Source organism: Podarcis filfolensis (genome assembly GCF_964270895.1).
Source record: "Podarcis filfolensis genome assembly, chromosome: 2".
NCBI lineage: Eukaryota > Metazoa > Chordata > Lepidosauria > Squamata > Lacertidae > Podarcis > Podarcis filfolensis.
In genome coordinates this window covers 18,969,745-18,997,506 of record NC_139605.1, presented here as the reverse complement: position 1 = coordinate 18,997,506, position 27,762 = coordinate 18,969,745, and the positions used below count along the sequence as shown (strand labels likewise).

Here is a 27,762-nt window from a genome sequence, read left to right as displayed (position 1 = left end):
CATCACAGACTTGTAGACTTGGAAGGGACTCTGAGGATCATCTTAGTCCAGCCCTCTGCTGTCCCTTAGGAGGATCGAACCTGCAACCTGGGAATTATCAGCACCACGCAGTAACTAGCTGAGCTATCCTGCCATTGGACGTTCAAGAGTTCCAGTGTGATGAGAGAGTGAGAGAAACATTTCTCTCTCCACTTTCCCCAGCCACGCGTGTCATCTTATAAGCTTCTACCCTGGGTGAGCAGATAGCATCAGGAGTAATGAAAGCAGCCAGAGCTGGAGGCCTCTGGCGTCTTGAACGGAAGGTGGGGAGAAGGAGAGGAGAAATGTAAGGAGATCCTTGGTGCTAAGGAGACTAGGTGAAAAAGAAGGCACCCTTAATAGTTGTGTCCTGCTGCTTTTTGTATCTGTGCGCCCTGAGGGACCCCCGTGCTCTTGAGCTCACGTTCAGCTCCTTGGCTTCCTGCTGGCATCTGGTTTGTGAGGCCAGGGTGCCGGACTATAGATGGACCACTGGCCTGATCCAGACGCCGGCATCCCAGCCAGCCCTTGGCCTTCTTCCTCAAGCCACGCGATGGCAGCTGAGCGCAAAGAGAGGCTTGCATTCACCTTTCCAAAAAGCAGCCGGGCACTCACGCCCCAGCAGCTACTGCGGGACAATGTCTGCAGGGAGCGCCGAGGCAGGGAAATGAGCGTGGCGCAATAGCCGCCGCGTCCCCTACGCGGAAAAGCAAACCACGGCGCCACGGACCATCGCTGCCAAGGCTGCGCCCACTAGGGGGCTCTGGCATCGCCGGCGCCAGGCTCCTTTCTTTGTCTGGTCGGGTCAGCCTTCCAGCATTGAGTTTCCTGGGTCAGAGGTAGCTGCTGGCGGTGCTGCTGCTGCTGCTGCTGCTGGAAGCGGCCTCCTCCTGCTCCTGCTCGCTCCCGCGCCTCCTCCTCTCCGCCTCTTCCATTGTGGACGCGGAGCCCGCGCTCGGCTGCAGCCGCTCCTGGGGGGGGGGGGGCGCGGGTGGGACCCCCGTCCGCGATGCTCCTGCAGGCGCCTTAGGCGAAGCGGGGAGAGGCGAGGCGCACCCGGCGCGGGCAGGATCTGGAGCAGACGTCTCAGCCATCGCGCCCCGAGCCCGGGAGCCCATTGAATTGGCCGCACAAAAGGCGCCCTCTCCGTTTCTGGCCGACGTGGGGCAGGGGGTTTGGGGGTGGGGGTCCCGCCGCCGTCGCCGCCACCTTTGCCGATCCCCCACCGCCGCCGCCAGCATGAGCTCTGGCTTCCTTGATCGCAAGGTAGGGATGAGCAAAACCCGCCACCCCACCCCAGAAATTAAAGCAGGGCGACGTGGTGTGTATAGGGGGCCCCCCCGGATCGCCCGGGTCTGCTTCTCGCCTCGCGCCTCCTCGGGCAGCAGCAGCTGCGGGCCGGACAGAGGGGTTGATCTGGACCGCTGGGCTGGAAACCAGCCCCCCACTGCCCGCTCTCCTGCAGCCGCCTCCGGCCTGGCTACCGGCGCACGGACGGTGAGCTGCAGCTCGAATTCGCATGGGGTCGGGGCGGCTGATCTCTTGGGTGGCGGTGGTAGCGGGGAGTCGAGGGGCGAGAGTAGGCCTGAGCATGTGCAGAGTGCGCTTCCGCCACGCATTGTGCTCGTCGTGTTCCCAGGAACACCCCGGTTCCTGCTCCGCCGCGCGCAAAATACAGGCAAACGGTGGAATTGTTGCGGGTGGCAAGGCTGCCTGCGGCTTGAGCTTGGAAGATGACATGCACGTGCGAGGGGCAGCGTGTGTGTGTTTATAAATGGCTTCAACTTTCACAAACAATGATGCTGTTTGCGTTTATTTTGTGCTGAGGAGTCTCTTCCCCGAGAACAGATGGCAGCATATGGAGGGGCCCCGAGTAACGCATCCTCTCTCTCTCTCTCTCTCTCTCTCTCTCTCTCTCTCTCTCTCCTGTGTTTGGGATTAGAGGACTTGGAGAAGGCTGCCGGCATCTCCTGAGACATTAACTGCTTTGGGGAAAGGTTGAGGAATAATGCAAATGATGGTTGCTAGTGGAAGATTGCTCTGTGGAGCTAAGGGCAGGCTAAGCCTTTTCTCCTATTAAGGGCCACCCAAGATTCCAAAATCAAAATGCCACGAATAAGGCTGGCTCTGGAAGTGTGGCGCGTAGCTTAAAGCCCAATTCAGAAGCTGGCAGCCTGGGAGCTGTGTCCTGCCTCTTTGCCCAAGCTGCCTCCAGGGTCTGCTGCTTCCGCTGTCTGTCTTCCCCCTCTCTCTTCAGAGATCAGCAAGGCAGAGCGTGCAACACCGAAATGCGCCCTGTGTCCTTTGTGCCATTGCAGTCAGCTCCACTGTATGGAGTAATCCCGCTAGGCTAGGCAGTTGGGTCAGAAGTGCCGAGTGATGCTGGCATGCAATGGTTTTGGTCTGCACAGCACCCCGATTCGTGTGCCATTTCCAGGAGTTTTCTGAGCCTTTTCAATGGCACAAATGACTTGGGGGTTGGAGACGGAGGGTTCCAATTTAGCGTGCCTCTCCTTCCTGGCCCTAAGCACTAGAAATTTGCTTTCGAAAGGAATTCAGAATTCCAAAAGCGAAGCCTGCAGCTTTTCTATACTTCTGTGTCATCGTGGCACGCAGAGGTCCTACAGCTGTACACAAGGAGTTGGCATACGATGATCTTCAGAACCCGTTTTGGGGTCCTATAGTTTACCTGCTTCGCTAAATTCCTGATCTGCCTCCCCCTGTGAAGTCACCAGCAATTGTCCAAAGTAGGTTTTTGCCCACCTGCAGTTGAGAGTCAGTTCCTGCATTACTCTTTGATTATGGCATATTTTAAGAATTGGTGGAGGAAACAAGCCTTAATGCAAACGATACATATAACGTATATTGGAACCACCTGCTCTGGGTTTACATTTGGATTACTGGGGGTGGGATAAACAGGGTTGATGCTTTGCTGCTGTGAGCGTTGCCTCCCGTCCTTAAAAGAGCAACACGTTTGGTTTTCTGCTAGGTGAGAGGAAGCGACGCTATGAGCCACATGGAGGAGAACTTCAGCCCCGAGGAGGCTCGGTCGCAGCTGGTGACGAAGCGTAAGCTCCTTAAAATGCTGAGTTTAAGCCCCGGGCGCAGCCAAGCGTGTGGAACGGAAGTGCGGGAGAAGAAAATCCCTTCGATGACGTGGCCGGTGAAGCCGGTCCATACCATCAAGAAACGCAAGGTCTTCCTGGTGCACCGGGGGACCCAGACGGAGGAGATTCCCGACATTTGCATCGAGTGCGGGAAGGTCTTCATCCAGAACTCGAGCCTGATTGACCCTTGGCCGGTCCAGCCCGACGACAAGCCCCACAAGTGCTCCGAATGTGGGAAGAGCTTTGCCGTCCGCTCCAGCCTGAACCGGCACCAGCGGATCCACACGGGGGAGAAGCCCTACATCTGCCTCGACTGCGGCAAGCGGTTCAACGACAAGTCCAACCTGACGCAGCACCAGAGGATCCACACGGGCGAGAAGCCTTATGAGTGCATCGACTGCGGCAAGAGCTACAGTCGCAGCTCCCACAAGAAAAAGCACTTGCGGGACTCAGCTGAGGAGCAGCAGCAGCAGGAGCCTTGCGCCCTGCAGGCGGACGGCGCAGACTCGGCCAGCGAGAAGCCCAAGGCAAAGCAGAAGCCGGAGGTGCTGAACACCTGCAGCGAGTGCCTGCGCAGTTTCAACCACAACGCCGACCTCATCAAGCACATGCGCATCCACACCGGGGAGAAGCCCTACAAGTGCAACATCTGCGAGAAGAGCTTCAACGTCAGCTCTAACCTCTTCCGGCACCAGCGGATCCACACGGGCGAGAAGCCCTACGTGTGCTCCGAGTGCGGGAATTGCTTCACCGACAAGTCCACCCTGGTGCAGCACCACCGCATCCACACCGGCGAGAAGCCCTACGCCTGCCGCTTCTGCGGCAAGTGCTTCAGCCACAGCTCCCACCACAAGAGACACGAGAAGATCCACAACAGAGAGAACCCCTTGTTCGCCTACCCCATCCCGCTCTTTTAACAGGGTCGCTCTCGCAGCTGGAGCGGGTAGATAGGGAACTCTGTGCCTCGGGAAGCTGAACTAGTGGGTTTTTGTTGTCGTTCGAAGAAAGAACGCAGGAGCCGTCTTAAAAGATTGCGCCAGTCTGGCTTCAAACGCCATCGCAAGGTTTGCCGCTTGTGGCAGGTACTGGATATCAATGCCTTATTCTATAGGAACTGTGGTAAGATCCATATGTGGTTAGAGGCTACAATGAACGCTCAAAATCTGGTTGGCTCCGGTGCAAACGTCGATAATCCCAGATAAATTTTGTGCTTTTCTGAAAACATCCCAGCTTTGGGGATATAAATCGTTGAAGAGCAGGCAGATTTATGTGGCTGTCGGCACTAGCGGCTGTTCTGTCGGGCTGTCAGAAAATGCACTGGGTCGTCAGCGTTCAGTATCAACAAGCAGGAATATTGTGAGTTCTTAGGAATATTGTATGTGACGCTCCTGCAGCTCTTGCTAAGGTGCCTTCAAGATGTTTTGAGCGACTTGCGTGGAAGCTGTCCGAAAACATCTGGAGGGCAGCAATTTGGCAAAGTCTGCGTTTTAGTTTTATTAAAGGCACTGTAGGACTATTGATATCCAGTAACTGTGAGCGAACCTTCAGGTGGTTTTGTTGCTTTGGCTCACTGGGCCGAAAGCTTTCGTTTTTGTGGCTCTTCTAACTACCTACACAAACCAGGCCGCAGGTCCTTTTGAAGAGAAGACTCCTAGTCTCTATGCAAAGACTCTTTGAGTGATGGAGAATCTGCCCTTAGGAAGGTAATGCTGGTCGCAAATTAACCTCAGTAGCCTTTTGCTTCAGGGCTTCACTTTCCCAGCCACTGGATCACACTGTATTTTTGTCCACTGAGTCAGGAGGGCCCAAAAGTTGGTAGGAATCGCATAGCTTTCTACAGAGGATCCATTTTACAGTTGACTCTTTGGTAAGCTTGAATAGGTTTGAAGTTCTCTTGAGGCCTCTGTAACAAGGCACATTTTCCAGGCCTCGGGGGTTTTTCCCTGCCCTTTGCTGCTCATTCTCCACAGTGTGGCTGCGACAAATGGACATCTGGCAGCAGAAGAGCCACGTTATAGGAAGACAAATTTGTGCTGTGGCACTTTAAGAGACTAAGCAGTTTGTTGTGGCCTGCTACTAAGGCAGCAGACACCATCGGAGGCTCACACAGTGGGCTGTAAAAGGTGGAGGTGGTGTGTTTATCTGTGTGTGTTTTTTTGCATGTGTATGTATATATTATATTTATATATATTATATAGGTACACATGCACATGCACACACAAGTTGAAAAACCAAATTAATCAAGGAGAGGACTGGAAGTAGCGCAACGTGCTTGGATTAGTGGACCACCGAAAGGTATGAACGCAACACCGAATGAAAGGGAAGGCCGTCTTGCTTCCTTAGAGAGCTAGCCGCCTATAATCCTTATTCAAGCCCTGAGAAATCTCAAATCAGGTTTGTTGACGGATTCCAGGTCCTGTTTGGTTTTAGTGTATCGCAGCCCGACGGACAGAGATGGAGGGGTCCAGGACGGCTGCAGTGGTCACCCCATTGGTTTCCCTGTATGTTCCCATTTTGTCATGTCCTGAACGGTGTTCCTGCCTGTCCAGCCAGTGGTCCCCCGCTCCCCCTACCCAGGTGGGAGAAGAAATTGTTTGAATCTCAGCTCATCCATGGACCAAGTGGGCAGAGTCGCCACCTCTGTGCCTCTGCTCCTCCTCTGTTTTAAAAGGAAAGGAAAACGAAACACACAAAAGTTGAGAATTTAGGGAATCTCCTTCAACTGGGTAGTTGCGATGGCTAACTATTCGAGAAGAAAGGCAAATGTCGCGATCCGCCCTGCGCTTTAAAGAGAAAGTGGGGCTGTCAAATCTAGATCTAACAGAGGTAGCCTGATGCGAAACTGTAAAAGTAACACAAGGGGGAAAGTTTGGAATTAGCTGTCCATAGAAGACTGTTTGCTATATCCAAGTAATTTTTGTGGTTAGCTTTTATCCTTTCTGTAGGTGAACCTTTATGAAAATGTTTGTTATTTAATCGAGTGTCTGATAGGAAACCTAACCTTTGACCTATTGTAGCAGTTGATTCTACAGGTTAATTAAACACTTTGTACAATTGGTGCTTTTTTTTGCCATCCTGAATGAGATGGAGAAGGGACAGTTGTCGATGTGTCCCCAAAATACAGGGAAAAACAAAAACAAGTCAGCATTTCTCAATCACCCGTAAGTGCTGCATTCTGTCTGAATCCATTATTTGTTTCTACTGTATGAGTTTTTGTATCCCAGAAGGCAAACTCTTGGTTAATATAGAGGCGTTTAGAAAATTCCCACTATTATGTGTAGGGTTTTTTTTGCGGGGTGTGTGTGTGTATGTCCCTTCGTAAGAAGAGCTTTGCTGAATCAGACCAATGGCTTCTCTAGTCCAGCATCCTGTTCTCAGATTGGCCAACCCAGACGTCTATGAGAAGCCTATGAGAAGCAGGGCCTGAGCATAATAACTCTTCACCACCTGGGATTCCTGGCATACTGCCTCTGACAGAGCAGGGAGAAAAAGGTAGGAGACAGTGACTAGCAGCCTTAGCAATGAATTTGTCCATCAGTTAACTCTGTGCCGTGTCTTTCATCTCTCCTGAATCTGCCAATATCAGCTTCATTTAATGTCCGTACGTTCTGGCATCACGAGAGAAAGAGAAACTCCATCCACTTTCTCTGCACCGTGCATCATCTTACAAACTTCTATCGTGGCTCCTCTTACTCGTCTCTGAAACAGGCTTCGGTTTTGTTCAGTTTTCCTCCATCCTCTTGATCATTTGTGTTTCCGTTTTCTGAGCCTTTTCCAACACTACAAAATCCCTTTGGAGGCGAGGCGCCCAGAACGGTACACAGTATTCTAAGTGCAGTTGAATACAGTCATACCTCATGTTGCGTTCCGCTCTTCTTACGGACTTTTAGCTTACGAACGTGGCAAACCTAGAAGTGTTTACTTCTGGGTGCGCCACCTGTGCATGTGCAGAAGCGATCCGCGTGCTTTGTGCAAGTCACTCTAGTTGCGGACTTTTCTGGGTGCGAATGGCACCCCAAAACGGATTAAGTGCGCAACTAGAGGTACCGCTGTAGTCATATCATCATATTGGCAATTTTCTTTTTTCTTTTTGCAGTGATCCCTAGCATGGAATTCATGTTTTTCACTGCTGTCACACGCTGGATTGACATCATTGAACTTTCCGCTACAACCCCAAAGTCTCACTCTTTGTTAGTCACTGACAGTTCAGACCCTATGAGGATTTATGTTTAATTTGGACTTGTTGCCCCAATGTATATCACTTGTTTACATCAAATTGCATTTGTCATTTTTCTGCCCATTTCCTCAGCTTGGAGAGATCTTTTCGGAGCTGTTCACCATTAATCTGATACTATTAGCCAGCTTAGCTACCACATGCCTAACTAAATTATCAACAAGTTAAAAAGCTGAGGTCCCAGTACCAATCCTTGGGAGACTTTCTACGTAATATTTTTGAAATTCTTTTTAAATGATTTATAGGCCACTCATCTGACTGCGTTGCCCCAGCCACTCTGGGTGGCTCCCAACAAAATATTGAAAACACAATTAAAAAAAACCTTCCCTGTACTGGGCTGCCTTCAGATGTCTTCTAAAAGTCAGTCAGTCATTTATCTGTTTGCCATCTGATGGGAGGATGTTCCACAGGGCAGGCACCACTACCTAGAAGGCCCTCTGCCTGGTTCCCTGTAACTTCACTTCTTGCAGGGGGGGAACCGCCAGAAGACCCTTGGAGCTGGACCTTAGTGTCTGGGCTGAACGATGGGGGTGGAGAAGCTCCTTCAGGTATACAAGTCCCATTTAGGGCTTTAAAGGTCAGCACCAACACTTTTAATTGTGCTCAGAAACATACATCCTTCACTGGGAGAACTCGCATTTATTCAGACTTCCAGTTTTCCAACCTGTTACTGATCTCACCAGGGGTCGTCGTCCTCTTTCCCATGACTGCTAAGCTCACTTGGTGCCAGGAGTCTTTGGTGAGGTACAGTGGTACCTCGAGTTACAAACGCCTCAGGTTACAAACGCTGCAGGTTACAAACTCTGCTAACCTGGAAGAGTTACCTCGAGTTGAGAACTTTGGCTCAGGATGAGAACGGAAATTGTGTGCCGGCGGTGCAGCAGCAGCAAGAGGCTCCATTAGTGAAAGCATGCTTCTAGTTAAGAACAGTTTCAGGTTAAGAATGGACCTCCTAAACGAATTAAGTTTGTAACTAGAGGTACCACTGTACTTTGTCAAAAGCTTTTCCAAAGCCTTAAGTGCAAAATGTCAACTAGATGACCCATATGCATATGCTTGTTGACTCCATCAAAGAATTCATGTAAGTCCGTGTGGCAGGGCTTGCTCTTGCAGAAGCCATGCTGGTTGTGCTTCAGCAAGACTTGTCCTATATTCTTGGCAGTTTTTTAACAATACTGTCCACCAGTTTTCCTGGGTGTGTGGTTATAAGCAGCCGTTGCACAACTCCCCTATTGAAAGCATTTCTCGAAAACAATCCCTGCAGAGTTGTGTTAGTACATGACGCATTTCAGAATCAGGCCACAGTAATCCTATCAAGGTTTTGATCTTGCATTCACCCAAAAGTTCATTTGCAAGTTACAGTAACTGTGCAAGAGTCCTGATTCATTCACTCCTTCAGGCTGATCGTGGCCACTAAAGTGTAGATTGCTTTCTGTTTTTTAAGGGGTTTAGATAAATTAATGGAGGATAGTTCTGTCAAGGGCTATTAGCCACTAACTTCCATATACTGAGGTCATGTAGACCTTGGAGCACCAAACAAGCAGAAGGATGGCCATAGCTATTGGATGCTATAGTTGTGATCCCTGCATCGCAGGGGGGTTGGACTAGATGACCCTTGGTGTCCCTTCCAACTCTACAATTCTATGATAATGAACTCAATGGGGGCCTCTGGGAGGGCATGATGGCAGAGGAGTATTGGATTAGATGAGCTTTTTCGTCTGAACCAGCAAGGCAATCCTTTATGCCAGGCTTCCTCAACCTCGGCCCTCCAGATGTTTTGAGACTACAATTCCCATCATCCCTGACCACTGGTCTTGCTAGCAAGGGATCATGGGAGTTGTAGGCCAAAAACAGCTGGAGGGCCGAGGGTGAAGAAACCTGTTTTATGCTTTTATGTTCAGCCAAGTTGGGACTGTGGATTAGATTCCCACAAAGTGCAGACCTGGTCTTTCAAAGCTTTTAGTGATGAATATGGGCGAAATAGGTTGCCCAGGCTCCCATTATGTTTCATTGCTATTCTGTGCCTGTGTTCCTGCCCACTTTCATCAAGAGTATATCTACCAATAGACAGAGCACCCTCTGCCCTGTTTCTAAATGCAAGGATTTCCCCATTTTTTGATGATGGGCACAGCTCAACACACCAAAAATCTCCCCCTTAATGAATTGGGATGTTGCTCAGACAGGATCTCACAAGTATGCTTTGTGGACGATCTGGGGCTCTGGATTAGGATGTGTGTGTGTGAAATTTCACCCCCTCCACCCATCCTGTTACAGCATTTTATTTAGAGCACAGCAATGTGTATATGTAATTCACAACCCCCCCTTTTTAAAAAAAATAAATAGGTGATGTGGTGTAACGATTTTAAAGCAAGCCTCGCTGTTGGAAGTGAGTGGAGAGTTCTAATAACTTAATCGACATAGTATCTAAGCATTTCCCTGGTGAATGAAATTTTCATTAAAAAATAAACAAACTAAGGTTTGCTATTGTGCAATCTGCCTTTTTGTACCCATTTTATCATTTTTGTGTGTGTGAATCCCTCGGTCAGTCGTGTTGTTAATGGCTTACTTCTCCATTTATTTTAAACATGGTTGAAATAGGAAGTATCAACTCTCCTTTTAAAGAGGAACGTGAAATCCCACTTCTTGTCTGAGTATGTAGATGTTACTTGTCTTCTCCCTGGAGGTCTGGGTTGTTGTGTTTTTTAAAAAGCTTTACATTTAATTTTGCTGCAGCGGGAGATTGGCCTCCATGCCTCCTTTCTTGCTAGGTCCTTCTGTTTGCTTCCTTTCCCTGTCCGCTTTGGGGCATGGTGGAAGCCCTGATGGCTATAGCAGCAGGACGAAGCAAGAAAGCAGGCTGTTCTGGTGGCCTCATCTGCTACACCCGGTGTGGAGAACCTGTGGCCCTCCGGATGTTGCTGGACTACAACTCCCATCATCCTACGCTTGCTGAGGCTGACGGCACTTGTCATTCAGCTGCATCTGAAGGGCCAGAGGTTCCATACACCTGTAGTATAGCAACACCTCCACATTTGCAAGCCAACAGTTCTTCCAAGGCATCTCTTTCCACTGTGATGATGAGATGGGATACTTTTGCCAGAGCGTTTGGGGTTATGTTTTCATACAACATGTGAGGCGACTCTTCTCCTATAAATGAAGCATACACTGAACAATATGAAGTAGAAGCACATCTGAATAACTTTTTGCAGGAGCATCTCTTAATTGTTTGCCTTTGTCCGTGAGGGTGCCATCCATGATAATAGAAGCTAAATGGAAATAAGAGAGTTACAGATAGGTAGCCGTGTTGGTCTGCCATAGTCAAAACAAAAAATTTTTTTTCCTTCCAGTAGCACCTTAAAGACCAACTAAGTTAGTTCTTGGTATGAGCTTTTGTGTGCATGCACACTTCTTCAGATACACAGAAATAAGAGAGTTATGTGTACATAGCCTGAATAATAATAATAATAATAACAATAATAATAATAATTTATTATTTATACCCCGCCAGGCTGGCTGGGTTTCCCCAGCCACTCTGGGTGGCTCCCAGCAGAATATTAAAAGCATAATAAAACATCAAACATTAAAAACTTCCCTAAACAGGGCTGCCTTCAGATATCTCCTAAAAGTCAGATAGTTGTTTATTTCCTTGACATCTGATGGGAGGGCTTTCCACAGGCTGGGCGCCACCACTGAGAAGGCCCTCTGCCTGGTTCCCTGTCACCTCATTTCTCGCAGTGAGGGAACCGCCAGAAGGCCCTCAGAGCTGGACCTCAGGGTCCATGCTGAACGATGGGGGTGGAGACGCTCCTTCAGGTATACCAATCTCTTTCCTGACAAGATCCTTAACAAGATAGGCTCCAGCACTCAATGCCTCTGTTGTCAGAAGGACCGACATCTCAAAGACATAATGGTTTGTGCACATGTCTGCATCTGTACAAGTTCTCCTTCCCGTGTGTTGTGCGGCTCATATGCAGTAAAAAAAATAATCCTGGGTCCCCTGCAATAGCAAACGGGTTGGCCTTTGTGCATGCAACCCTTGACAAGAGGTGGCTAGTGTTTGGCTGGAACAAGCTCCTGTTCCTCCAAGGCAGATGGGAGCAGCTTGTGTCTCGCATGTCACCAGCTGTGTAGTGTGGCCTGCCGAGTGCTTGGGGAGCTGGCTGGTGGGCTGTGTGGGTCATAGTAAGTTTTGCAAGCTTTCCCAAGGGTTGCTGTTTCAGTCTTGAGCAAAGAGGTCTGGCACTCCGGCTGCCTGAGTTAGGTGAGCCAGAATCTGTCAGGTTTGGTCACGTACTGTAGAGCCCAGGGGTGGGGTGGGGGAACTTGTGGCCCTCCAGATGTTGGGACTTCAAATCCCATCAGCCCTATCCAGCACAGCCAATGGTCAGTGGTGATGGGGGGGTTAAAGTCCAGCAATGTATGGAAGGCCGCAGGTTCCCTACAGAGCTAAAGTGTGTCAACAAAACTATAGCTTATCTAAGAACTGTGACGTATGGAATTTTTCGCATGTTTTGAGATGATTTCCAAACCAAGCACATTTCTAATGGAGTGACGAAGTTGCTACGTTTGGGTGGTATCTAGCTAACATGTCCTATCAACGCAAGGATTTAAGGCCCCCCATTTTATCAGAATATATTATTTTACTTTTATAAACAAATTGCTTTTCCAGATTAGAATTTACATTCACATAACAACATAATATACTGTATATAAAAGCAAGATTCCAAATAATCTCCTGGACTTCCCTTTTCCCCTTTGTGGGGTCTTACTGTTAATCCTTTCCTTCTGCATCTTTTATAATAATATAACCTTTTATATCTCCATTATGTTCAAAGTTCATTGCTACACTACAAGTGTTATTCCAACCCCACTAACGATTTTAACTGTTTACAGTGGTTTTTAAGGTAAACTATAAATTTTCCCCATTCCTTATTAAAGTTTTGGTCCAGTCAGAATATCTTAAGGACTTAAGGAAATCATTGCTGGATCAGGCCAAAGGTTCACCTTGCCAGAATCCTGTACTGTATTTCACAGTGGCCAATCCAGGGCTTCTGTGGAACACACAAACACCCACTTAGTCTATTAATGTTACCTCTGCTAATCTTAGGAGGGCCAGGAAAGTAAACAGGGCTAGAGGAGAGAGTCTGAGGATGGAGTCTAGGTGCCTCTGAAGGAAACAAAAATGAGATGGATGGTATTTATTTTGAGCCAGACAGTGGTTGTGTGTACACACCTCATTTATTTAAAGCACACAGCCACCTCACAAAACCTGGTAGCGGTAGTTCACGCCTCACAGAGCTATAATTCCCAGGACCTTTAACAAACCATAGTCCCCATGAATATTTTTGGGGTGCGGTGACATGCTTTAAAAGTACGGCATGTATGCAGCCTGAGTTTGTATAACAGCGCAGCTCCTTACAGTTCACAGCTCAGGCCTGCTTTCAGTGCAAACTCTGGCATGGTTTTTTTAAAATAAACAAATGAAATAAAAAACCCGTCTTCCTTGCGTTCTCATCAGCGCATATGGCTGCACCTCCAGCATAGCGTATCCTCAGCATTCAGGCCCCTGCATGATATTACTGTCCAAACAGAAAACCAGTGACCCTGTTTAAATGTGATACGAAGCATGTGGATCCCAGAAGAGGTGCCTTAAAACACACAGAGAGGCCGTGCTTGACGTTGTGTGTTGTAAACCAGGCCTCATTCGGGCCTCTTGGTTTGGGCCTGTTAAGCTGCTGTAGCTTCTAGCCTCTGCCACAGATCCCCAGCATTTCCTTGCTCCATCCAGAGCTCAGCTGAGATTCTGCTTCTGTTGTTTTCCCCCCAAGGTTGAATTTACTTTGGGGGAGGTGGTCGCAAAAAAGGGAGGGGAGAGAATAATTCCTTCTTTGCCACCAGAGGGCCTTGGCTATCACTGAGGGAGGGCTTTGCTCTCTCACTCTCTCCTTAATGTCTTCTCAAAGATTTGAGCTTCCTGGGTCAGAAGAAGCTGCTGCAGCTGCTTCCTTCACGAAATCATAGAATTGTAGAGTTGGAAGGGCAGGATCATCTGGTCCATGGGTAGGCAAACTAAGACCCGGGGGCCGGATCTGGACCAAACGCCTTCTAAATCCAGCCCGCGGACGGTCCAGGAAACAATGTGTTTTTACATGTGTAGAATGTGTCCTTTTATTTAAAATGCATCTCTGGGTTATTTGTGGGGCCTGCCTGGTGTTTTTACATGAGTAGAAAGTGTGTTTTTCTTTAAAATGCATCGCTGGGTTATTTGTGGGGCGTAGGAATTTGTTCATCCCCCCCCAATATAGTCCGCCCCCCCACAAGGTCTGAGGGACAGTGGACTGGCCCCCTGCTGAAAATGTTTGCTGATCTAGTCCAACCCAATGCAATGCAGTCATCCCAGATGGGGATCAAACCAGCAACCTTGGTGTTATCAGCACCATGCTCTAACCAACTGAGCTATCTATTTCCTCAGTAGTTTCTTCCTGGGTCAGTGTAGGCCCTTGATCAAAGCCACACACAGTGGAGGTGGGGGAGGTGGTTGTATGCCCTTAGCTGGAACAAGGCAGCCATGAATTCCTGAGCGAGAGAATATGGGTAATCCACCACTAAACAAATACTTGGGGTTAGGTCAGGGTGCAAGCAGCATTTCCTTAGGGAAGGGGACCTAGCTCAGCAGTCCTACCATCATGTAGTCTTCAACTGGTGGGTTGGGACCTGCTAGTGGGTGGCAGTGGCCTTACCCAAGCTGGTTTGCAACAGCAGCACTATCCAGCATGCAGAACATACGCCAAATGATTAAAGGAAGGGGTCCCCGAATGCATGTTTGGTGGGTCTGAAAGCACTGAAGATACGTGCAACAGGACTGCCTCTTCAAGAGAGGGAGACGCTCAGGTATGGATTGCACCACTCTACCTTCTTGGGGGTGCTATAGTTTTCCCAGTAGTGATGTATGGAAGTGAGAGCTGGACCATAAAGAAGGCTGTTCACCGAAGAATTGATGCTTTTGAATTATGTTGCTGGAGGAGACTCTTGAGAGTCCCATGGACTGCAAGAAGATCAAACCTCTGCATTCTGAAGGAAATCAGCCCTGAGTGCTCACTGGAAGGACAGATCCTGAAGCTGAGGCTCCAGTACTTTGGCCACCTCATGAGAAGAGAAGACTCCCTGGAAAAGACCCTGATGTTGGGAAAGATGGAGGGCACAAGGAAAAGGGGATGACAGAGGACAAGATGGTTGGACAGTGTTCTCGAAGCTATCAGCATGAGTTTGACCAAACTGCGGGAGGAAGTGGAAGACAGGAGTGCCTGGCGTGCTCTGGTCCATGGGGTCACGAAGAGTCGGACACGACTAAACAACAACAACAACCACCTTCTTGGGGGTAAGAAACTGGGCTGTGTGTGTGCACTGTTTGGAAGCATCTGCGGCTGCATACACATGCCATACGTTCAAATCCCATCTCCCCACAAAAAACCCTGAGAGCCAGTGTGGTGTAGTGGTTAAGAGCGGTAGTCTCGTAATCTGGGGAACCGGGTTCGATTCCCCGCTCCTCCACATGCAGCTGCTGGGTGACCTCGGGCCAGTCACACTTCTTTGAAGTCTCTCAGCCCCACTCACCTCACAGAGTGTTTGTTGTGGGGGAGGAAGGGAAAGGAGAATGTTAGTCGCTTTGAGACTCCTTAAAGGGAGTGAAAGGCGGGATATCAAATCCAAACTCTTCTTCGTCTTCTTCTACTACACTACAATTCCCAGTACTATAGTTCCCAGGCTTCTTGAGGAGACGCGGGGAGCGCGCTTCAGACGTCGCGGCGTGCCCGCAGCAGCTGAATGAACGGGGCGAGGTATCCACGGCTGCTGCCACCAGATGGCTCTCGCTATTGCAGGCGCCCGCCGTCCCGCTCTCCTTCCTTGCTTTCTCCACTCTCGCTTTTGAGGTGGGGCTTCCCAGGTTAGGCGATTATGCTGTTTCCTGTCACCACTCCTCTGCCACACGGCGACCCCCAAACCCGGGCAGCGCAGCCCATCGACGGCTGCGCCTCCGCCTCGGATGGAAGCGATCGTGCGCGCAGGAGAGGAGGAGGAGGAGAAGCCTTGATCTCGCCGCCGCACCTGCGCTGCTGCGCTCCTGGATGCCCGGGCCAAGGAGCAAGGCGCCGCCCCGATCGCCTGCCTTCCTCCACCCCAGCCCTCTGCGGGATCGATGCCTGGAGGATCGCCGCCTCTGCAGGGCTCTCGCCCGGAGGTTTCCTTCCGCGAGCTCCAGGCACCGATCCGCTGACGGCGCCGGCGAAAGGGGCCCGCCCACAGCAGGACGGGAGAAAGGGAAAGGCATCGCAGAAAAGCGAAAGCCACGCCTTGTCCCTTTCGACCGGTTCGAGTCCTCTCTCTCCCTTCGCGGAGGCTGTCAGAGTAAGCGCGGCTTCTCTCTCCCCATCTGGGCTGCGTCTCATTCACAACAGTGTGCTGAATGCAGAGGGAAAGGGCACCTCTCTGCGCAGCGTCAAGTTCAGGCCCTGAGAGGGTCGCTGTGCCTTTAAGAGTTGCACGGAAGGCAGAATTCCGTCAGGTGCAGCTCTCTCCACCCCCCACCCCGCACGCGGGAGCAGCTGCTGCATCTGGTGGAATTATCCCTTCTGCAGGGCTGTTAAAGGGGCAGGAGCCTTTTCCCGGCTTGGGTACCCTGCACAGAAGTGGCAGCCCTGGCAGTGACAGTGGCTTGGACCAGATGGCATGGGGTCAGGGTCAAAGGAGGGGAAAGAGTTGGTTGATTGCAGAGTACAGCTGCCACCAGTTTTATTTAGGCTGGCCTCAACCAGAGCCAGGGCTTTTTTGGCTGTGGCTCCAATCTGGTGGAACGCTCTGTCACAAGAGACTAGGGCCCTGCGGGACTTGACATCTTTCCGCAGGGCCTGCAAGACAGAGCTGTTCCACCAGGCCTTTGGCCAAGGCACAGCCTGACCCCCTCTCTCCTTCAGTAATCTTCATAGAACTCTAGCCCAATGGTTGCCATTAATTTGATTTGAACTGATTTTATAATGAACTGATTTTAGAATGTTGTATTCTTTTACTTTTGTTAGCCGCTCTGAGCCCAGCTTTGGCTGGGGAGGGCGGGATATAAATAAAATATTATTATTATTATTATTATTATTATTATTATTATTATTATATTTGTCCCTTCCAAAACCCCTCTGTCTTTTACAGTTCCTGTGATGGGCAGATGTCAAAGCAGATGAATGCCAATGGCTAGGGCCATAGCTCAGAACACATACTTGCATGCAGATGGCCCCAGCTTCAGTCCCTAAGTAGGGCTGGGAAAGACTGGGAGACTCTGGAGAGCCGCCTGCCAGTCAGAGTAGACAATACGGAGCTAGAATGGAGCAATGGAATAAGATAGTTTCCTACTATGTGGCAGAAAATTGTGCCCATTGGATTCCTGCCTGACATGCGACTGCAGAATGCGCAGGAGCTGGATTTTGTGTGTGTGCTCTTTTAAATAAAAGGGGTAACCTTCCTATAAATGCCCAGTAAGGTCAAAGTGGGAAAGGCTTTGCTGAAGAAATGGGCTCGAGAAAAAGACAGTTTTAAGGTGCAGATGTGAGATTGAGATGGAGAACATTGTGGCCCGCTCAATGCTATGGGACCTCAACTCTCATCATTCCTTTTCCCCCTTCATTTCTTTCTTTATACTTTTCAAGTTTATACATTTCACTAATTTTATACATTTCACTAATTTTATGGATTTCACTAATTTAACCATCATTTTGACATTTCAAAACTTCACTTCCTTCCCCCTCTTTCTGCGGTTCCCTAAATTTGTTTCTAATATCTTCTGTCTATCCAAGTTAACTTAATTCACCCATTTATTCATCTTCCTTAAATATATACTCTTATGAAACGGCAGGTTATTACAACAATCCTGTCAATGTTTTTATCTGTTTACAATTTATCTGTAAATATTTCAATAAATCATTTCCATTCTTTTGCAAAACCAAAAAAAAGAAAAAAAGAATAAAATTGTTACCTTGATTTCTTATTCTTCCGTTAAGTTTCACCATTTCTGCCTATTGCATAAGTTTCCGTATCCATTCTTCCTTTTGCTGGGACTTCTGCTTCTTTCCATTTTGGGGCGAGTAACATTCTTGCCGCGGTAGTAGCATACATGAATAAGTTTCTATACATTTTAGGTAGTGCTGTTCCTATAGCTCCCATTACCCCTAACACCATTGATAACTGCTGGCTGATGGGAGATGGGGTCCCAGAACATCTAGAGGGGAGTAGGTTCTCAATAATAACAATAATAATAATAATAATACAGTGGTACCTCTGGTTAAGTACTTAATTCGTTCCGGAGGTCCATTCTTAACCTGAAACTGTTCTTAATCTGAAGCACCACTTTAGCTAATGGGGCCTCCAGCTGCCGCCACGCTGCCGGAGCACAATTTCTATTCTCATCCTGAAGCAAAGTTCTTAACCTGAAGCACTATTTCTGGGTTAGCGGAGTCTGTAACCTGAAGTGCATGTAACCTGAAGCGTCTGTAACCAGAGGTACCACAATAATAATAATAATAATAATAATAATAATAATAATAATAATAATAATAATAATTTTATTATTTATACCTTGCCCATCTGGCTGGGTTTCCCCAGCCACTCTTAGTGGCTTCCAACAAAGTATTAAAATACAGTGGTCTGTTAAACATTAAAAGCATCCCTAAAGCTCCATCCCTGATGCGAGCCGTAGGCAACATGTGAACAGCTCTCTCTCTCGCTCTCTGTTTATCTGAACAGGTGATGGGACTACAAGAGGGACTCTAGGGGGACTGTTGCAGTGAAACCTAAGTGAGATGCCTCCCAAAAGATCAAAAGGGAAAACGCCTCAGACCTCAGGTCAGAATAGGCGGCCGAAGGGTCGTCGGGCGTCGGATGACCAGGAGCACAGCCGCCTCCTGTTGGAGGGAAAGGGGGCTGGCCCCCCTGATAAGAAGGCGAGGAAGCGCAAAGGCCTCGCTGCCCCGCAGAGGACCTGCTCCGGAGAGAACCCCAACATCTGCACCGAGTGCGGGCAGACCTTTGCGCAGAGCTCGGACCTGCTCAACCACCAGAGGATCCACACGGGGGAGAAGCCCTTCAGGTGCCTGGACTGCGGGAAGATGTTCAGCGTGAGCTCCAACCTGAGCCGCCACCAGAGGATCCACACGGGCGAGAAGCCCTACCTGTGCTCCGAGTGCGGGAAGAGCTTCACCGACAAGTCGACTTTGGTCCAGCACGTCCGGACGCACACCGGCGAGAAGCCCTACCAGTGCATCGACTGCGGGAAGACCTTCAGCCGCAGCTCCCACCACAAGCGCCACCTGAAGAGCCCGCCGGGCAAGCAGCCGGGCAAATGTAGCCACCCTGAGAGCTCCCCCACTGACAAGGCCTCGCCTCCGGGCAAAGCCAAGAAGGCCCGGGCCTCGAAGAAGCAGAACTCCCCCTTCGAGATCCCCCACACGTGCGCAGAGTGCTGGCAGAGCTTCAACCAGACCTCGGACCTGGTCAAGCACATGCGCATCCACACCGGGGAGAAGCCCTTTGAGTGCAACCACTGTGGGAAGTGCTTCAACGTCAGCTCCAACCTGATCCGGCACAAGAGGATCCACACGGGCGAGAAGCCCTACACCTGCTCCGACTGCGGGAAGAGCTTCACCGACAAGTCCACCCTCACGCAGCACAACCGCATCCACACGGGAGAGAAGCCCTACACCTGCTCCGACTGCGGGAAAAGCTTCAGCCGCAGCTCCCATCACAAGAGGCACCAGCGGATTCACGCCGGAGAGAACCCCGTCTCTTTCCTGCCCCTGTGGCCTTACCCTAACCAAATGTACTGATGGTGACTCTTATCTATGCCGGCGTGTCGTTTGGCGGACAATATTTTTTTTGGGGGGGATCTCTGGCCCGGCTGCACCCCAAACGTGACCTTGCAGCACCAAACACTTCCCTGTTTTTTGTTATCACCTGCACTTGCTCCTGCAGCGGCAGATCACCAGATCCACCCTGGCCGGCCAAGCAGATCCCTGACATTCCACAACAGAACAGAGAGCGAACTTGAACCCCCAGCTCTCCCAACTCAGAAATCTGTCTTGAGTAATTTGGTGGATGTGATCGGAGCTCGTTCATAAGGGCTTTTCTTTCCTACTTCTCTTCTCTAAAGGACCACCTGCTATTGGGTCCTTCCTTTAAAGTACCCTCTTTTATTTAATATCATCTAAGATGTGCAGGTTATAGGTTTTTTAAAATATAAAAAACTCAGTTAATAGCAATATTATTGCAATGTAATAAACAAGTCACGATGCATGTGGTTTTCGTATTTATAATCAGCATTACAGTCCCGAGCAGGAAGCGTCTTGTCGGTGAGCTTGTTAAGAGTGTAGGAAGTAGATGAAGAATTTCTGCAAAGCGATTCACTTACAGTGCCCTCTTACACATGTCTTTCCCCCCACCCCAATAGAGCTCAATGGGACTTACTCTGCGCAAAGTGTGTGTTAACGTTGCTGCTTTAATGCTTAAGTGGCTTTGAGTTGCTGGCATCCATCTGTCTCGAGAAGCAATGGAGTGCACCTCCGAGGTATGTGTGTATGTGAAGTCAAACAGCTGTCGTAGCAGCACCAAAGTGGCTGCCCGGTGGCGCAAGCCTGAGCAGTGTGTCTGGAGGTCCTGGGCTGCCCAGATAACAAGACTCCCAGTCTCTCGGCCCCGCTGATGTTCTCCAAAGGAAAGCAGAGCAATATGTTGGGCAACAGCTTGGCCGCAGGCAGCGGTGGAGCAAGCCAATTGGGGGACTGGGGTGGAGGGTGTGTCCTGTGCCCTGGGGCGGGGCCAGCCGCCCGAGGGGGTGGGGCCAGCCAGGGCAGGACGTTCTGTGGGGCCTCCGAGGAGTCTGCCTGCCTCCTTCCGCTCAGTCGCCCTACAGCTGAGGAAGAGGTGGCAGCTGGACCATTTGGGGCAGCGCAGAGCCTCCGGGCGCCCAAGTCACTGCGTCACTCCCCAGAGAGACGCGTGGCTCGGGCATGCTGAAGACCCTACGGTGAGTGCCGCCCGGAATTTTGTCACCCCCCTCAGTGGTGACACCCAGGGTGGCCCGCCCCCACCGCACCCCCCTTCCTCTGCCCTTGGCTGCAGGAGTTGCCGGAAGGAAGGCTCCATCCAGTCTCTCCACTCTGGATTTGTTCAGGGTTTACTCCTTAGCCTTTTCTTCTGAAGATGTCCCACAAGGCAGCGGAGGTTTAGGATTAAGAGTTTTCCTTCCCCTAGGAGGGCTACCTTCTTGGGTTGACGAGCCCCATGTGCTCCTCACTTCCCTTTGCAGCGGTTCTCAACCTGTGGGTCCCCAGATGTTGTTGGACTACAACTCCCGTCATCCCTGAGCTCTGGCCTTGCTAGCTAGGGGTGATGGGAGTTGTAGTTCAACAACATCTGGGGAGCCACAGGTTAAGAAAGGCTGCTTTACAGCATGTGCAGAAACCGCCTTCTTGACCGTGGGACCCACTCTTAGTCTCGTCCGCTCAATCTGCCACAGCCTTGTCTTCACCCGCAGGGGAAGTCCCTCACTCATCAGTCTTGGGGACAACCCAACGACTCGGCCTGAGGGCTGTCTTGCTGGTGGGGCAGACACAGGGTGCGGCTCATGCCAGAGCTGGTGCTCTTGCCTTCCAATATCTGCAGCTGCCTCCATCTGCCTACTGTAGGCTTGGCCTGTTCTGTTCTTATGTGGACAGAGGCGGCAGGGAGAGATGTATTGGGGTGTGTAAGTGTAGGAAACTGCTGTTTGCATGGCTGAAATGCAGCCTGTTATGAATTTACTTCCCCATCCACTCTTGTCTCTGCTCCTGCCTCTGGGGAGATGGCCGTGGGGGAATGCCACCCTCAGGTTGAAAAAGCCCCCTCCCCACCTACCACCTGCGCAGGAACAAAAGGGATTGAGAAGAAATGGCTGCATGTGGGGGGAACACTTTGGAGTGGAACCGAAAGCGGATAATAGTTTCAGTTTTGTGCCACCATCAAACTGTTGAGGAAAGTTTGTTCCTTCTAATCCTGTCTTTGCAGAGCATTTGTTATTGTGGAAATAGCACCGTGTTCCTCAGCTATAGCAACAGCGGGTGCCCCGCAACAATAAGGTGAGCTGACGGGGAGTGGGCGAGGGGGTAGGAAATAGGTTATAAAAAAAACCTTCCTTTTGCAAAGTTTCATGAGTATGGGAATTCGCCTCAATTGGAGACAAAGGCCTGGCTGAGAGATTCTCCCTCTGAAAGGTTCAGGCGACACACCTTCCCAAGCGAGAATTGCTTTATTAAGATTTCCTGGACAAACATCAGACTGACAGAAAAAAATCACAGATGATTGTGATCTGAATATCTGTTGTCCCCTTGGGATCCGACATTTCCTTATTTATTTTTACCTTCATTATTGGAGCACAAACTTGCATCATCATTATTTTTTAAAGACTCTGCAAACCAAATGCAGATACCACTGATGGAGCTCTCCTCCAGGAGTGTTTCTGGCTTCCTACCCTATCTATAATCCCATTACTGTTTTAAGGGTAGGATTTGCCCGGCCACTGGCCAGTTCTCCATTGGAGCATATTGAAAGGGCCTTGGAAATGCAAGTTGTCCCTTGGTTCCCTCTGCCACCAGCAGGGTCATATTCATGTCATTGTTCATTGCATTTCTATTCCACCTTTCTGCTAAGGAGCTCAAAGCAGTGGACGTAGTTCTCCTCCCCACTGTATCCTTACAACAACCCTGTAAGGTAGGTTAGGCTGAGAGGCAGTGACTGGTCCAAGGTCACCCTGAGAGCTTCATGGCAGAGTGGGGATTTGAACCCCAGTCTCCCAGGTCCTAGTCCGACACCCTAACCATTACCCCACACTGGCTTTCATAATCACCTTGTCGCCCATATACATGGTACAATCTCTGGTTACCAGAATGCTCTCACCTACACGCAAAGAGCAGAATTCATTATTGCTTGTCTCGTTGAGTAACCCTTGGTAAGCTTCCAGTTAAACACCATTTAAAAGGGGCTACAAACATCTTCTTTTTCAAATTAAAACAAATGAAGAAAAAGTGAAGAGTCTCCAAAAATGGAAAGATGCAGCACACCGGATAGGGTGATTAAACCTGTGTTTAACCTGGGTGTCTCTTGTGTTTATGGAACTACTTAAAAGGTGAAGGGACCCCTGACTGTTAGGTCCAGTCACGGACGACTCGGGGGTTGCGGCGCTCATCTTGCTTTACTGGCCGAGGGAGCCGGTGTACAGCTTCTGGGTCATGTGGCCAGCATGACTAAGCCACTTCTGGCGAACCAGAGCAGCGCACGAATCCCCGCAACGGGGTGAGCTCCCATTGTTCGGTCCCTGCTCCTGCCAACCTAGCAGTTCGAAAGCACGTCAAAGTGCAAGTCGATAAATAGGTACCACTCCGGCGGGAAGGTAAACGGCGTTTCCATGTGCTGCTCTGGTTTGCCAGAAGCATGCGGGCCACATGACCCGGAAAAACTGTCTGCAGACAAATGCTGGCTCCCTCGGCCAGTAAAGCGAGATGAGCGCCGCAACCCCAGAGTCGGCCACGACTGGACCTAATGGTCAGGGGTCCCTTTACCTTTTTCAGACTTGAGCTCCTGCAGAAGCTCTTCCCACACTCAAGGCTTTTCTCTCTTGTGAGTTCTTATGTGTTTAGTCAGATTGGAACACTTTGAGAAGCTTTTCCTGCATTCGGTGCCAACGTTGGGCTGCTGTTTGCTGTAGGCCTTCTGAGGCATGGTGGGAATCTCCTGTTTATTTACCCTGTTGCCATAGTTCTGTCGCTGCACTTCCACTTTATTCTTCAAGGACTTCCTCAGCACAGGTGTCTGAGAGATGCTCCTCTGGGCCCTTCTTGGAGACATCTCTGGTGGCTTCCCTCAGTGTCAAGGTGCTTATTGTTTGCAGGCTTCTTCACTGAACTGGAGATGATGGCGCTCACTGCCCATATTTGGAAGATGAACCACAGGAAACGGATACAGCTGGCCCAAGAACAACAGATACAAGTCATTATTTAGCTGTTGTGGGACTCTGGCTCCCATCAGTCATTGGTCAAGGGTGATGGAGACATGGAATGTCCAACTACATTCTAAATTTGACTGCGGCTCCCATCATCCCTGACCACTGGCCGTGCTGGCTGGGGCTGATGGGAGCATGGAGTCTAACAACATCTGGATGGCCACTCAGGTCACCCATCCCTGTAATTAACAAAATGGGACCCGCTCAACAACGTTAAGAGTTGTGAGGTGTTAAAAACAAACAGACAGTCTGTGCCACATAGGACTGCAGCCTGAAGATTAAATTTTGGGAAGCTCCCTGTGCAAAAATCTCCTTGTGAGCAGAAATCTATCACGACAGCAGGGGGCCTTCTCAGTGGTGGCCTGTGGAATGCCCTCCCATCAGATGTCAAGGAAATAAACAACTACAGTGGTACCTCGGGTTAAGTTACAGGGAACCAGGCAGAGGGCTTTCTTGGTGGTGGTGCCTGCCCTGTGGAACGCCCTCCCTTCAGATGTCAAGGAAATAAACAACTATCTGACTTACAGTGGTATCTCGCGTTAAGAACTTAATTCGTTCCGGAGGTCCATTCTTAACCTGAAACTGTTCTTAACCTGAAGCACCACTTTAGCTAATGGGGCCTCCCGCTGCCACTGTACGATTTCTGTTCTCATCCTGAAGCAAAGTTCTTAACCCGAGGTACTATTTCTGGGTTAGCGGAGTCTGTAACCTGAAGTGTCTGTAACCCGAGGTACCACTGTATCTGACTTTTAGAAGACACCTGAAGGCAGCCCTGTTTAGGGAAGTTTTTAATGTTTGATGTTTTATTCTGTTTTTAATCTGTTGGGAGCCTCCCAGAGTAGCTGGGGAAACGCAGCTGGATGGGCAGGGTATGTATGTATAAATCATCATCATCATCATCTTAATAATCTTTCTCCATTTTGACCTGCAGGGGCAGCATTCAAGTGCCCCCCCACCTGCAGCGAGAAGTAGTAGAGTCTGCTCTAGTACTAGTCCCATCTCCTTCTGTTTCATAGGCCGGCCGGCCTGGTTTGTGGCCACTTTTTGGCTGCTGGTGTCAGGGGACTGCCATCGGAACAGGGAAGGGAGGCAGAGGGGCAGTTGGGTTACAGGGAACCTCCGAAAATCTTGAGAAGCAGTTCCTCTTCCTGTGGTGGGGAAAGCCACACCTCCAGTGGGGAAGAGGGAGAGGGACCAGAGGATGCTGCTGGGAGCCCCAGCGCTGCACCTCGTCAGTCTGAGGGTGGGGAAAGCCACACCTCCCGAGTAAAGGAGGGGAAAGGGCTAGAGGATGCTGCTGGGAGCCTCGGCACCACTCCTTGCCAAGCCCACCTTGCACAGAGGTGTAAAACACAAAGAAGGAAGGAAAAGGCTGAGGGTGACTAAGCTCTTATGTTTGGGGGAGGACCCGGAAATGACCACTCCCGGATTCTGCTAGCGTTTGAGGCAGCCATGAACTGATGGCTCTGCACTGTAAATAGTTTTTCACCAAAATAAAACCTGTTAAAGACAGGTCGGAGTCCTGCCTGGTTACTCACGAGCAACCACCACTGACATCTGGCCTGGCGGATGTGATGGATCACAGTTGCGTTAGCCTCTCAATATCTGTTTCTATTTGCTACCAGGCCCTGCAACCCACCCCCCCGCTTCCCGCCATAATACAGGGCTTGCAAGGCATAAGGGGTTTAGCCTAAGGTTCAGCAGGAAGAGTCTCCCCTTCCTAAGTAATTTTTTAAAAAAAGAGAGCTTCCTTTCCTGTTGCTGTCGCTTCCTTTGAGGACTCATGGAGGAGAAGACTATCAATGGTTACTGTGGTGATCATACAGGGCCCCCTGGACGTTTGACGGTCTATTGACCTTGTGCCACCCCTGCGATTGCTTTTTCCGCTGCCACCACCCTGTATCTCACGGGGACACACGGAGTCCAGTCAGTTGTTAACATTAACAAATAATCAAGTTTATTTTTTAAATGCAGGAACAAGCTTATGGTTACAGTTAATTTTTCTTGGCAGTTTCTTAATCTTAGTTCCTAACAACTTCAGACTGATTATCCCCAACTATCTATTTGACTCCACCCAACAATTCCTCTCACTCTCTCACAATACACTGCCTATTCCTCCCTCTTCCTTCTCCAATTCCCAAACCTCAACTGACTTTCAAAACCTCCCACTCTAGGTGGCGCATCGGAAGATGGCTGGCAATAACATCTCTCCGACCCACACAAGGTAATTTGGAGGCTATGTTGGGGTAATTAGCCTCCTTAACCCCCCCAGGATTGTGGGGGGGACGGCCCTTGCCTGCTGTGCCCTATACCACCCCCGAATTTGTGGGGGTGGGGGCACTAGGCACAAAGCCCTCCTGTGGGATTCTGGCACTCCTGGACGCCGTCCCTGATTCGCGCCGCTAGTTGCAAGCATCTTCGAAAGAAACAATTTGGACGAGATAAATTGCACATGCTTCAAGGAAAAAGGGGAGTAAAGACTGCTGACAGAAGAGATCTCTGATAACAAGACAAGAATAAAATATGAGAAGATACGTCAAGATACGGTATGACTGAGGGGGGGAAAAACCTGCCTTCCTTTTTCTTATGTGATTTAACAAGAATCCCCTCCCCGAATGAGTCAGAAACTAAGGACTTAAGCTGTGGATTTAAGGCTGTGTGGAGATAAACTTTCGAACCAAAGCAATGTTTCAAGATGAAGCTGGAAAGCTAAGAGTTTTGGAATGACGCAGTTAAAAATGCCGTCGCCATTTTGGGAGGCATTGTTGGAGCTCTTGGGTCTGGGAGGAGAAAGAGAGAAATAGAGTTGTTTACATATCGTGGATCAACTTCTCGGTGGGACTTAAGAGCGACAAATGCCAAATTTATGATGGAAAGAGCGATGTTATCTACGAAGGAGATATATGGAAACCATCTGGACTTAGTGGAGGAACGGGAAATCCACACAGGATTATTATTTTGCTTATCAACTTAAGGAGACTAACAGAAGAGATCGTAAAGGAAAAATAGAAATTATATGAACAAGATATGATGTGGAAACACCAAGATAAGACTGGATAGAATTATGAATTTTGTTTGGACTGATTGGGACTGATTTGGACATTAACGCAGTAATAAGAAGATGATCTGAATCCCCCTTTGGATCTTGAAGTATGGGTTCCCCCAACAAAATTTAAAAATTTTGCTTTGTAATTTGGAATTTATGTGATGTGATTTAATTTGATGTGATTGGCCAGTTAATAAAAATTATTAAAACAAAAAACAAAAAACCTCCCACTCTAACTTTTACTCCCCCCTTGCATTCCCACTGGCCAATCACATTCTCACTCATTTAACCCTTTCCTAATGACCCACCTAGGAGGCAAACGCCACAGTTACATTAATCCGAAAGCATAGCTCCGCATTCCAGTGGCTGGATATCGCAGGAATCCTGGAATTGTAAAGTTGGAAGGGAACCCGCACGTCAACTAGTCCAATCCCTGGGAATGCAGGAATCTCAACACGCGGTCCCCCGTCCAGTTTGAAACCATACCAGACCCTGCTTAGCGTTGCAAATGCGCTAGTGGTTTTATCGCTGCACCAGGAGAGAGTTCCCTTGGCCTCAGGTCCTGCTTGCAGCATCCCCTCCGGAATCTGGCTGGCCACTGGGAGAGCAGGATGCTGGACTAGACGAGCCACTGGCCTGATCCAGCGTTGCTCTTCTTACCTCCTTATTCCCCTTTATCATTTGCTATCTCAGCCACTTCTTCTGCTGCTGCTGTTCCCCAACCTGCAACGGCAGGCAGGGAGACTCTGAGCCTCAGCACCATTTCAGCAGGCAGGGCAAACAGCTGTATGATGGGAGAGAAGATTCATTCGCTTGCTTAGCCCCAGATCCCTTACAGCCTTTCCTGCGCAGTTTAGAGCACATTTGAGAGAAACCCTAGTTTTGCAAGTTCCCTCCTTCCCTCCTCACACCCACTTCGGGACCTCTCCAGCAAAAGTCACTTCTTGAAGCGGACATAGAAAGGTGGGGGACTTCTTGACTCAGGAAGTTCAATTCTTGATATCCTGGTCAAGGGAAAAGGAGAGAGAGAGGCGGGGGACATAGAGAGTGGTCTCCCCCCTTTTCCCTTCCATCATCAGTAACCAGAGACCTCTAGTGGTCACACAGTTGGGAAAAACCATTTCTCGCCATCCGACAGCACCACAGACAACTCTTTCCACCAGCATAGACCAATGATTGTCTTATACGAAGTTATTTATCTTTATTTTATTTTTACATTGACTGGCAGTGGCCCTCCAAGGTTTATTCCACCTCTACCTGAAGATGCCATTGGGATTTCAACTTGGGA

At 49.5% G+C, this 27,762-nt stretch overlaps 2 protein-coding genes and 1 long non-coding RNA gene across 3 annotated transcripts; 2 read left to right on the top strand and 1 right to left on the bottom strand.

The window, feature by feature from the left end:
• Positions 1 to 571: 571 nt before the first annotated feature.
• Positions 572 to 6,391, top strand: LOC310758205 (uncharacterized protein; the record flags this gene model as incomplete). Its single annotated transcript, XM_083604133.1, has 3 exons — positions 572 to 658; positions 862 to 1,515; positions 3,008 to 6,391. 3 exons carry the CDS (start codon positions 572 to 574, stop codon positions 4,040 to 4,042), a joined length of 1,776 nt encoding a protein of 591 aa, XP_083460259.1. The 3' UTR covers positions 4,043 to 6,391.
• Positions 6,392 to 15,297: 8,906 nt separating this feature from the next.
• On the top strand, positions 15,298 to 19,689 carry LOC310757097 (uncharacterized protein). The gene is made up of 2 exons (XM_083602250.1): positions 15,298 to 15,765; positions 18,145 to 19,689. The coding sequence occupies exon 2, from the start codon at positions 18,201 to 18,203 to the stop codon at positions 19,221 to 19,223; it is 1,023 nt and encodes a 340-aa protein (XP_083458376.1). The 5' UTR covers positions 15,298 to 15,765; positions 18,145 to 18,200; the 3' UTR covers positions 19,224 to 19,689.
• Positions 19,690 to 25,365: 5,676 nt separating this feature from the next.
• Positions 25,366 to 27,426, bottom strand: LOC310756261. The gene is made up of 2 exons (XR_014544781.1): positions 26,699 to 27,426; positions 25,366 to 25,590 (listed from the first exon to the last, which is right to left on the bottom strand). It is a non-coding gene; the product is annotated as an uncharacterized lncRNA (long non-coding RNA).
• Between the last annotated feature and the right edge of the window lie 336 nt (positions 27,427 to 27,762).

Coding starts and splice junctions, on each gene's coding strand:
- LOC310757097 (XM_083602250.1), top strand. CDS start 18,201: ATGCCTCCCAAAAGATCAAAAGGGAAAACGCCTCAGACCTCAGGTCAG.